The sequence below is a fragment of the Lissotriton vulgaris genome, chromosome 1_1 (assembly GCF_964263255.1).
Source record: "Lissotriton vulgaris chromosome 1_1, aLisVul1.2, whole genome shotgun sequence".
In the NCBI taxonomy this organism is placed as follows: domain Eukaryota; kingdom Metazoa; phylum Chordata; class Amphibia; order Caudata; family Salamandridae; genus Lissotriton; species Lissotriton vulgaris.
Genome location: NC_141685.1, coordinates 1,625,289,337 through 1,625,301,950, shown reverse-complemented (window position 1 = coordinate 1,625,301,950; position 12,614 = coordinate 1,625,289,337). Strand labels below are relative to the sequence as shown.

The 12,614-nt window shown below is 41.4% G+C and overlaps 1 protein-coding gene across 1 annotated transcript in view; it reads left to right on the top strand.

The window, feature by feature from the left end:
* Positions 1 to 12,614, top strand: part of NCAPH2 (non-SMC condensin II complex subunit H2) — a 266,518-nt gene that overhangs the window by 186,850 nt on the left and 67,054 nt on the right. The window contains exons 18-19 of the mRNA XM_086918830.1: positions 8,002 to 8,051; positions 11,605 to 11,706. Of these exons, the coding sequence (XP_086774956.1) occupies positions 8,002 to 8,051; positions 11,605 to 11,706 (152 nt within the window). The remainder of the gene's footprint in view (positions 1 to 8,001; positions 8,052 to 11,604; positions 11,707 to 12,614) is intronic.

Genomic DNA, 12,614 nt, shown 5'->3' with positions numbered 1-12,614 from the left:
TATAAACAACTACGTCAAGGACCTTCTTCTGTTAGCAGTTTGTGTCTTACTTTTCTCGAGTGGATTTCCACACTTACTTGGTTTTGATATGTCGCCGTTGTATTTAATCTCAATAGTTGTAAATGCGAGCAAGCTTAGGGAGGCACGGAAATTCTGTATCTCTTGGGTCCGTGCTTTTTATTGTTGATTACATTCAGTTCCTAAAATAAAATTCATGCTTTTGATTACTGTGTGAATTGGATTCAAGCTTTCGCGCTTTTTGTAGACTTTCTTGTACAAATGCGCCTTTCCGGATTCTATTTTCAGGAAAACGACCCGTTGCATTCAATACCGGGCGGTTCTACCTCTTTTTTTGGCCTGATTTTGCCTTGCCCTCGTTCCTGAAGATATGCTTTCACGATGCTTTGGTGTACATTTTAAGACTTAACAAAACAGCCCATTGCCCTCAATACTCGGCTGTTCTATCCTTTTCTAGCTGCACTTCACAATGGTTTGGTGTACATTTTAAACCTAAACAGGATAGCCCGTACACTCAATACTAGGCTGTTCTATCTTTTTTCAGCCGCACTCGCCGTACTTGCCATCCCAAGATTTGCGCTGTGCCTAACATATTTAAAGCAGCGTTGCAAATCCTCTTCATTACTTTTGTTCGAGGAATGTCCTTTTCGCATTTCTCCCTCCTTCCTTCTGCTCTGCCTCTCCTATGTCGGAACCGGAAATGACGTGCTCCGTCATTCTCCGTTCCGTGTTTATTTATATGTTGCCATGGTAAATAGTGCGCCGTGCATGTTATTTACTTACGATGGTTTCATGTTTTTTTTATTTTTATTAAAGCTTTCTCTGATAAAATTCTCTTTGGTATTGATTGTTGTGCATCAAAGAAATAAGAAAAAAACTTTACTTGCTTTTCTTTCAGGCAGCTTCGGAGTCTAGCTTTTTTTTCTCTAAAAAAAACTTTATTTTTATCAGGACTTTTGGGCGCATCTTTATATATTGCAATAGGCTGTTATGTGGTGTTCTTTATTTCTTTCAAAGCTGTTAGGGCAGAAATACTTTATTTGTAGTGATTAGTCTTTATTGTTACAGTCGCATGGGGAGAGGGTTTTTTTTCCTTCTTTTTCTGCGGACTTCTCTGCGCCTCTTTATACGTTGAAATAAACTGGTATATGGTGTTCTTTATTTTTATTTTTGTCGGTCACATGTCTTTATTTGTGTAGTTGCGATGAAAAATTTCCATGTTAAGAGACTTTTGTTCTTTATGTTGGATGTGTAAATGCAAGAAGGATGTAGGATTTGTATATATAAATGTATTGTAATATAATTGTTTTCGTGTAATGTAAGAAGAATAGCACAAAAAACTTCAGGTGTATGAAACATCAAACAAAAAAATTCAAAGAAAAAGTTGCCCAAAATCAATAAAAGGATTTTGTAGACTAAAAAATTGTATCAATTTATGGTTTTCAGAGGTATTTATTTTGATTAACTGCATGACTATATGATTCCAACCTCTAGAATCCCTCAATTGAATCACCCCCTTGTTATAAATCTGCTAGGTAAGAGACAGCATGGCAATGATTAACCTTATTGAACATCACCCATTTAATCTAGAGACAGACACATTATGCACCATGGACGTAGAGTCCCTTTATACCAATATCCCACAGACTGCAGCCCTATTGGTAATACAAAGAACACTCTACTCACGACCACGTCCCCACAATGTCCCCACACTATTCATTCTCCAACTCCTAGAACTCTGCCTAACAAGAAATTTCTTTACTTTTGATAACCACTACTACCAACAGATCAAAGGCACCTCTATGGGCGCGATTTTTGCCCCAAATCTAGCCATTCTGTTCATGGACCAATGGGAAACAGGCTCCATCCTAACTACAGCAAATCCTTTCTTTCCGGGCATTTGCCTGTGGCGGAGATACATAGGTGACATTTTTATCAACTGGAGACAGGACATTAACAGTTTGCTCCAATTTTTACACAGGCTAAACAATAACTGTTCCGGTCTCACGTTCACCATCACTTTTGACAAATCATCTATTGCTTTTCTTGACCTGACCATTTTTCACTCTGAAGGAGAATTGCTAATGCGTCTCTACAGAAAACCCACTGAGCGAAATACGCTGTTTAGTTTCTCAAGCAATCACCCTAGGACTCTTAAGGGATTCGCTTCCTTATTCTCAATTTCTGAGAATAAGGCATAACTGCTCCTCTAAAGAGGACTACTTTAGAGAGGCATCCACTCTCTCAGCCAAACTGAAAGAAGGGGGCTGCCCAAAAAAGATAGTCAGGAATGCATCCAAACGGGCCTGGTACTGCCCTCGCAATGTTTTTCTCACTCCTAAACCCAAAAATGAACTAGAAAGAATTGCCTGCGTTACCACATTCTAACCAGTCTCGAACAAAGTACGCAAAATGACAATCCAACACTGGCCAATAATAAATGCAGGCAGCTTGAACATAGAGAGACCACTGTTCGCTTTTCGCAAAAACCGCAATTTAAAAGATCACCTAGTGAGAGCAGCTTTGCCCACCCCCATCCCTCACACAACACTTGATTCAGTATGGGGGCTGGCTCCTATCCTGGGACACTCTAAATGTGGTGGTTGTAATGTGTGCGAATTCACCATTGGCGGAAAATGTTTCACTTTCAATAACATCACAGTAAATTGTCGTGCCTTCTCAAACTGCAATACATGCAATGTAATCTATCTAATACAGTTTCCTTGCCTTAAACTGTATATTGGCCAGACAACGCAGAAAATAAAAACAAGGATTGGTCAGCACCGAAGTAGGATCCGGTGTAAAACACCCAACGCACCGTTGGTAGAACATTTCACAAAGGCTAACCATGATGAAGATCACATTCGTTGGACAATTCTTAAAGTACTGAAACTCCCACAAAGAGGAGGCAGCATGGTCCAACTACTGAATAGAGAAGAACTGAAATCGATAAGTCTCTTTGATACCATCAGGAACGGCCTAAACAGGACCGAAGACTGGACGACTCTGTTGTGAACTTCAAATAACTGACACAGTCCGAAGCTTCTCCCCAGTACCACAATGGTCACTTACTGGATCTTGGTTTGACCATTGGGATAGTTGAGCAGTTCTCTGAGTTCTAAAGAAGACCAAAAATAAGCTCTTTACAAAACTACAATGACCAAATGTACAATGGTGGCAATTTTCTGCAAGTCACCCCTGAGTCCCAAATGTCCTTTAACATAAGCGATAAGAAATGTATTACATATGTTGCAACTAAAAGTTTTTTGTGAAATGCAGGGCTCGAAAATTCCACTCGACCACTCGCATAGTCGAGCTAAATTTAACAAGGTCGAGCTGTTTTTAGGTCCTACTCGCCCTTTCTGGCGAGTAGGAAAACAAACCAACTTTTGTCCTCTGTTTGTGGAAACGGAACAAATGTGACAAGATAACAAGATTTAAAGGCATTTTTATTGCTCACAAAGTTAATGAGCAATAAAGATGCCTTTAAATCTTGTTATCTTGTCACATTTGCTCCGCTTTGAGAGACGGATGTCAAGTAGGTTGCAGTTAGGTCGAGGACATTTTTTAAGGTACTAGTCCTGCAAGACTAGTACCATTTCTTGGATTTTTCGAGCCCTGAAATGTCTATGTTCACTACTTTTTCGGATCAACTCGGGTCTCCCCTTTTCACAATTTTTTTACCAATTTATCCCAGGCACGCTTCACCATAGTTTCTCCTTAAACAGCTCAGATCTAATTCGCTTTATACCAATTTTCATTAACGCCAACTCCATTCATTGTCCCTGCATGCATGACTTGTAATATAGTCTTTCCTCCCTTTTCATCTGTACACTCATCCAAGATGGCGACGGCTCGCGGTCTATGTAAACGCGCATTACAGTCTAACCCCCTAGTTCCTGCCATCGTGCCTGGGAACCAACGGCACACCGTTGCCGTCCTCACCAAAGGTAAGAGATGCTGCCCAAATGGAGTTCCCTTCCCTAAATACGCTCATAAGCCCCTTTTTTCTTAAACCTTCATCCCCGCTTTACATTCTCTCTCCCCCTTTAGCCTTACAAACGCCCGGCCATCGTTGAGACCCCTCCATGATCACGGAGGAAGCTGATTAACATTGCCTCGCAACACTCGAGGTCGATACCTATGGAAAAGACCCTCGCTCTATCTTTTAATCCCTACTCCGGACTGGAAAGTCCTTGAAAGGTATGCGCCCGATATGCTTCACCTTAATTAATTCTCACACATTGGTGCGGCAATTGCCAGATACTTCTGAACCCTTTTCCATTCCAGCGGTACGCATAATTTTGCCACCCAAACTGAATGCAGCCGCCCGAAGAAGCCTTTATCCTTCCTAAAACATGCCACAACCAGGCCAATTGTGTGGTAAGCCCCTACTCCATCTGTCCACAATTAATCCACGTGCCAAGACCGCCGACAGGAATCACATTATTGCACAAAGTAGTAGCCTCTGAAATACGTCACGTACTCCACCATTGAGGACGTTAATTTTGTTTTAGTCACCAGGCACCGCATGAAAATACATCCCTGCATGGAAATACATCTCTCTGTGCTTCTCAGCTCTCCCTCATCGTCTTTTAGCCACTCATTCCGCCGTTCACAATCAAATTCTGAAGCCTCTTATCCCGCTCACAGCTTTTTCTTTTTTTTCACACACATCCAGTCGCAATTATAAGCACCCCGTGCTGTGGGTTATCTCTTAGACACTATGCGCCTGACTCAGTATGAAAAGTTCATCACCCCTCTTCTTTTATCTTTTTCTCGCCACTCGCCGGAAGTTTTGGCTTTTAGATGTTGTCATGTTTTACTCACTTGCCGTAAATCATCTGATCTGTGTGCTATTTTAAACCAGTTGTTGACATGCTTGAAAACCTTGTTTTCTTCCTGAATTTCTGACAGGTCCCTGTTGTTTGTTTCCCTGTTTTTATCTCAACAAGCATTGTGGTATAAACTAGGCAATCTTAATTATTTAGTCCTGATGATGATCTCTCTAATTAATGAGCTTGGGATCGAAACGTCATTGACAGTTCAAAATAGTACCACTACGGTCAAATGTGTATAATTAATGTGTTTACTATTTGGTTCAGCTTGCTTTATTTTATGATTAGTACAAGCTACCATAGCTCCAGTTTTTGCCTGTAACTTCTTTTGTTTAATTGTTATTCTTTGTTCCTTTGCTCCCTTTCCTTTGTATCGGGTGCAGGATTGCGTCACGCTGTAATGTTTTTTGTATATCTTTTTGCTATTTCAAATACATTGTTACATGAAAATTCTCTGTCCGGCTGGACATTGAATATACAAAGCACCCATTCAGGTCTATATCTCATTTTTCTTATATATCCCTATACTAAGGACCATTGTTTGCTAAAATACATGAGACTTATGGAGCACACCTAAAACTGCATGCTGCTAGGGCTTCTTGCAGGCAGCACATGTGAGCAACACGTGAGTAACTGAAAAGGCATTGTAAAACTGAGATCTGGGAAGGTAAGGTTTAGCTCCATATGAAATGCAAAATAACCCTGCAGTGGTGGAAAAATGGCTAGGACCTGATGGGAGCCCCTATCACTGGAGAGTGGGAGAAAATGTGTGCACGTAAATGTACTTTTTTCATTCTCACACATGCAGAGTGACTATTAAAAATAAAGGTCCTGATGAATGCTGCTGCATCCCTTTAGGGGACCAACTTATGGCAGAAACATGTTGACCTTTATTAGAGATATATTGGTTTGATCCCTAGTCCTCTCTTTTAAAGTTGTCCTTTAGGCCACCTAATAAAGATTTAGTGAACCCACAGAGACTATTATAAATCACCACACTTTTTTCACTCTGCCCCTCATTCAAGTCAAGTCAAGTCGGTAATTTATATAGCGCGCTACATACCCAGAGGGTCTCAAGGCGCTTGAGGAAGGGTGGGCAGGTTTTAGCCGCCAGGTATGAGAAGGATCTTCCTCCCATGGTGGATTTGTTAATGCGAGGGACCTCAGCAAGGGCTTGGTTGGAAGAGCGTAGCTGGCGGGAGGGGGTGTAGAATGAAAGTCGTGTGTTGAGGCATTCGGGTCCAAGTTTGTAAAGTGCTTTGTGTGCGTGGGTTAGGAGGCGGAATGTTATCCTCTTATTGACGGGAAGCCAGTGAAGGTTTTTCAGGTGATCAGAAATGTGGTCTTTACGCGGGATGTCTAGTATGAGTCTGGCTGATGCATTCTGGATGCGTTGGAGTTTTTTCTGGAGTTTTGCGGTGGTTCCGGCGTATAGGGTGTTACCGTAGTCCAGGCGGCTAGTAACCAATGCGTGGGTGACCGTTTTTCTGGTTTCGGTGGGGATCCAGCGAAATGTTTTTTTGAGCATTCGAAGAATGTTGAAACAGGAGGATGAAACGGCGTTGACTTGTCTGGTCATCGAGAGTGAGGAATCCAGGATGACGCCCAGGTTACGCGCGTGGTCTATCGGGATGGGTGCTTTTCCAAGGGCCTCTGGCCACCAAGAGTCGTCCCAGGCGGAGGGGGAGGTACCTAAGATAAGGACTTCTGTTTTGTCTGAGTTCAGTTTCAGACGGCTGTGCTTCATCCACTCAGCTACTTCTTTCATTCCTTCATGTAGGTTGGTTTTGGCGGTGTTGGGGTCTTTGGTGAGCGAGAGGATTAGTTGAGTGTCATCCGCGTAGGAGATGATGTTGAGGTTGTGTTGGCGTACGATGTCCGCGAGGGGGCTCATGTATACGTTGAAGAGGGTGGGGCTGAGTGAAGATCCTTGTGGTACGCCACAAATGACTTCAGTGGCCTCTGACTTGAATGGTGGGAGGCGGACTCTCTGGGTTCTTCCGGCAAGGAACGAGGTGATCCATTCCAGTGCTTTTCCTTGGATTCCGATGTTTCTGAGGCGTTGTAGGAGGGTGCTATGGCAAACTGTGTCGAAGGCTGCGGAGAGGTCGAGGAGGATGAGGGCAACTGTGTCTCCATTGTCTAGTAGAGTTCGAATGTCGTCTGTTGCTGCGATGCACCTCCTCTCCAACGCTCATCTTGAAAAAACACCTCAGCTCTTCCCTTCGGGGAGTTGTAGCCCACACTTTGGTGTAAGGAGAGAACCCATATGATGAAGCATGCACCTAATGTTGAGTTAGGGTTCTCGTCCTGTAGGGATTTCTCCTCTCACACATTCTCTGAAATTACACCACCTCTATTTTTCTTCTTTTTCACATATAGCCGGGCGTATTCTGTGTGATATACAGTAATTTGAAGGGATTAGTACTCCCGGCTTTCTTGATCCCCTTTGATCCCTTGTGTGTAGCAAATTCCTCTATTAAAGTCATAACTCCTTAAAGCATACGTAAAGCCGAAATCAATACTTCAAAGAAAAAGTTTCTGAACCCAGTTATATGGTGGTAGAGTGGTTAGCTTATGATCCTTATCATCACGTGCTGCAAATCTAATTACTATTTTGCCCTCTGCTCTCCTTCATACCTCTTGGTAGAATCATTTATTGTTGTCTTCAAGTCCTAATGGTAGGATGATACTAATATGTTTTTCACCGGTCGCAAGCTCACTGTTAATCCACCCACCACCTTCATGAAAGGAACCCCCTCAACCATATCTTTTACTGAATATTACCATACACGTTCTCTTTGTAGATCGAGCAAAGATTAAGAAAGGTCATCAGGCAGTTATGCGGCGGGGGGAGAGGGTTGTCCTACAGCCTGGGTGGCCTTCATTTTTACCTGGTTTGACCGGTTTTCTTTCTCCTCCCATTGTTCACATCTTTGGAGAAAAGATGGCTTGTGTAAATCTAATGTGGGCTAATACAAAGCACTTGGCTAAGTAATTTGAGCATCTGTATGTTTTTAGTAAATTAAAACGTTCCTTTGTATATGCGCACGTACTCATCTGTGGTTTCTGTATGGAACATTGACGGAAGTATATTGTGCCTCCACTTGCTCCTGTAAATTCAATATCTTACCTTTGTTTCCAGATGTAGGTGAGGTGCCTCTGAGCTACGAAGAGCTAGTGAGGAGGAATGTGGTAAGTATGAATATGACTGTATCCTAACTTCAGAAGTCCTATGCTTGCATGAATGCAGAGAAGTGCTTTTGTCAAACTATATGGTGATGACCGCTTTCTGAAAGCAAAAAAACACTGATAAATATTTTGAAGGGAGATAAAAGCGCTATGACTTATCTTAGTCTCTTTATTCAGCTCCAAAGTACCAAAAAGAAGCTGTTGTGAACACGAGTGTTCCGACTTCATGTATTAGCTGAGCTACATACTTGAACAACAGTTAAAGGCCTGTGTGCACTGTCACACCTTGTTATACATTATGCCACATGAGTATCTGTTTTCAATTTATAATTCTATTTTTTATATTTATGCTGTCTTGTGATATGTCCTGTAGTCTCTGAGAAGTGCTGGCCCACCTCTTCCACTACTGTGTTTTCCCTATTGTGCTCTATGCTGGCTCTAGGAGTGTCTCGTTTGTGTTGCTTTTAATCCCAAGCTTAATGTATTTGGGCTAACCGACTAGACTATGCTGTGCTCAGAGTGCTTCACTTTTCTGCATACAACTGTATGTTGTCATGCTGTGCCATCTAGTGCTGCACATATAGTATGCCAGTGAAAATAAATGTTATTTGGAGGAACCGTTCTAATAAGCGTATATTCACACATTTTATTCTACAGTGGAACTATCAAAATAAGTTTTATTATCACAGTACAACAAATTGACATGAGAAGAACACTTTTACTGCCTCACAGATTGCATGTAACAATTACTTTACAGGAGAAACAACTCTCCTGATAGTGTCCACCACCCGGTAGGGCATGGCTGAAGACTGTGCCCCGCAGGGGTTGGGCAACCAAAGAGGTTTCAACCATGCGGAGCGGGGTTTGGAAATTAAGTACATCCTTTTAACAAAGATGAAATTCACTGAAAAAACAATAAAACTGAGTTGTGCGTGTGGCTCAAACTCGTAAAGCATCTGAAATCCGTAATGAGTTGTCATGCTTTAAGTGCACTCGCGAACATAACTGTTGAATTTCAGTTTTTAACTGATGTTTCAGTGTATGTATATAAGATACCAAGTAAGTGAAAATACATTTTGCTTTCCAAAACATGTTGTATGGAGAAAGTAGTTATTAAGTGCTAATTTATACATTTAATGCTGCCATGCAAATTTCCTATCATATGTTATTACCACGGAAGAGAGAAGATCGATCTCGATCATCAGTCATATGTGTGATCGTCAGCGCTCATACTGTGGGCCTATGCAGTGAGATTGTGCCTAGAATTTACTTAAATACATGTGTTTATGACCGATATACTTAAAAGAATTAGCTTGACATAAAAAAAATATATAAGCTTCTTGTGGTGGCCCCTTTTCACACTCTGCAAAGGAAAAAAAATATCTTTATATGCTCTTCTCAGCTGCATATCTACTATGTATACATATTAATAGCCTTAGCCCTAGAAAAACGTCTTTTATCAGGAGGGTGGGTACTGTTTGTTAGGTGCTTTTAAAAAAAAAAAATGTGACTAGACCTAATCTGCTTCACCTATTTAAATATGTAATCAGATAAAGTGAGTTAAGTTATTGTGTTATGGGTGTTTCTTTTCTAAGAAAGCTCTCTGCTTAATTTTTAAATTTAGAACCAAAGGATAAACTTCCACACGTAGACAGTACTACCTTGTCAGGGCTGATCTGTGTATTTACATCACTTGTAAATAAATACCCAATGCAATTATACATAATCTTTGGTGTGAATGCTAAGTACTGCATTGTTTACAGAATTAATATCCATGCTTTGAACTGTTTTAAAGGTCAGAATTCTGGGATCCTGTTCATACCTTTAGAAGATCCCTTACCTAGACTCATATGGTCTGACTTCATAAGGGTATCTTGACATGACCAGGTGCTGCACAACTGTTTGGCAGTGTCCTCTCCCAGCATCTCAAAATCAATGCCATCACCAAGAATGCTTTCTTCCAAGTTAGTCAGTTAGAAAACCTGTGACTTACTACCTTTTTCTTGGGATTAGCAGTTAGTTTCTGTGCGCAACTACTGCAACATAATTTGTGCTGGCCCAAAAAGATCTCTCCTTCTAGTTCCAAAGATTAGAGAAACCTGCTCCATACCTCGTTTTCGTAAAGCATCCACATAATGTAAACCTTAACTACCCTACCCTAGATTATTACTGAGGACAGAACAAAGTTAGATTTATCTGACCCTCGTTCACAAGCCACTGTATGGCCATGACAGAATCTTTCTCTAATGCTTCTAAGCGTCATCATTCATTCTTACAGCTGTGTTAGGTTTCCCAAAACCAACATATCATTGATTTCACCAGATTTAAGATACTTTTAAAGGCAACCTTTAAATCTAGGTTCCTAAAAGTACGAGAGTAACATGCATGACACACACACATCTTCAACAAACACTTGGGTGCTCCTTCCCTCAACAAGCACACAACTTTCCTCAGTACATAGACTTCTAAATACATTCGTTCCCCAATACATACAAGCATACTTTCCACCTAAAAGACGTGCATGCACACCTTCACTATCCCACAACTGCACCTTCATCCATTCTCCTAAGCACCGTCTCCCGAAGGTGCACCATTTTCACACACAGCTACACGCTTACTTCTAATAATGCACACAAACCAACAAACACTTACTTTCCCATCACATGCACATCTACACACCTTGCCCAACATAATGCTACACACACAACTTCCAAACACTCATGCATTCATATATTTCCCAATACACCCCTAATGTCCCCAAATCTTCCCTCTTCCTCACATACACCTATCCCCCAGTATCCCCTTTCATCATCACATTCCCACTCTAACACACACCCATGCAACCCTTCTCCAAAATACTCACTCAGCACTCTATCTCACACATCGTAGAAAAAAACCTTCTCCAAGTGCACACCTAACCGCAAAAGTCACAACCTATTTATAAGCGCACCTTCCCCAACACATGAGAATACTTTCCTTCAACATTTACCCGCAGACTTTCCCCAGCTCCTCTAGCCACACCTTACCCCACACACTGCCATAAGCACTAATGGTACCCCAAGAAGCAGGCCTACATGAATACCTTCTCCAATTGCACACACCTACCCTCAACAAATCCTGACACACACCTTATCTAAAACACATACCTGCCTTACCCTAAACATACCATCCCCAACACACAGCTTTCCCTACACAGACACACTCACTTCAAGCACTCACTTTGTGGGTGTGGAGGCAGGAGTGAAGAGTGGTGTAGGTATTGGGGCATGCTCAGCTAAAATGGTGGGTGCAGAGTTGTGGAAAATGTATTTCAAAACTGATAAAAGTACTTTCATTGGTGTGCATCAATCGGTCAAGTTTTACTCGGTGCATCTTTTTGTGTGCTTGAAAATACATGCTTGGCTGTGCCTTTATTTCCATTCAGTGTTTCTGCATCCCTTTTTTCTTTTTATTGGTCGGCCTAGTTTCCATTTGTTTGTGTTTTTTTTCTGTTACTGCTGATAGGTATATGAAAGATACAAACTTTCCACATCAAGACTGTCTTTTTTTTTTCCAGGAGCTTTTCATTGCTAATTCGCAAAAGTATGCACAGGAGACCGTATTGTCACTTCGGGTACGAGACTGGGAGGATAAAATGTTTCCACAACTGCAAGAACAGGTATGTCTTGTAATACATTGAATGGCACCATACAATCACACCAGATAGGATGAATAAGCTTCACACAAAACTGCCCTCCAATGAATTTCTTAATTAGAACACACAAATGAAACAGGAGACCATGAAAGATTTGTAGTAGTGAAAGTAGCAAAATATATTTTTAATGGCATTTGCTGTCCAACACTGCTGTCAAAATAGAAGTGTTTCCCATTCTTTAAGCTATGTTTACACCACTCTCTGAAAGTATTTTGCTTCTCTTACTGTCCGTTGCAGCTATGGTCCTTTCTCTACTATATGTCTAAAATATCTATATCTTCAAAAGTCATTCCGTGTGAAGCCAATAAAAGGCCAGTTGTCTTCCTAGTTTAATTAAGGTTACATAGCCCACTTGGAGAGGTGCAAAGTCTTTGGTGCTGACTAAGAACCTTTTTATTTTCAGTTACCTCTACTTCCTTCAATTTTATTTAACCAAGAATGCAATCTTTTTGGAGAAACCATACCTCATATAGCTTCTTTCAGAACTCTGCTCATTAACATCCATAGAGGATGCATGCTGAACTGCAGGACGGTAATGGCGGACATACCATATGTCTCCCAAAATCTGCTGTCTCCAGCTAAGTCGCACATGATGCCATTGCCTCACATTACCTACTGCTGCAACAATGCACCCCACATCTGAGAAGTGGGCAGGTTGAACAGACCCCACTTTTAGATTGTGATACTGGCCTAGCGTGCACTTAGAAAAAGCTCAAGAAGGGACTAAGAACTGGGTTGACTCAACAAGTGGATTTCCCTCAGACACCAGTTAATAGGGTCTTTAGTTTAGATTTTGCAACCCTTCAGCAGACCTTTTTAATTGAGAAAAGTGTAATGTCAATGAATGAATCTGACTGTAAATAACTGGACAG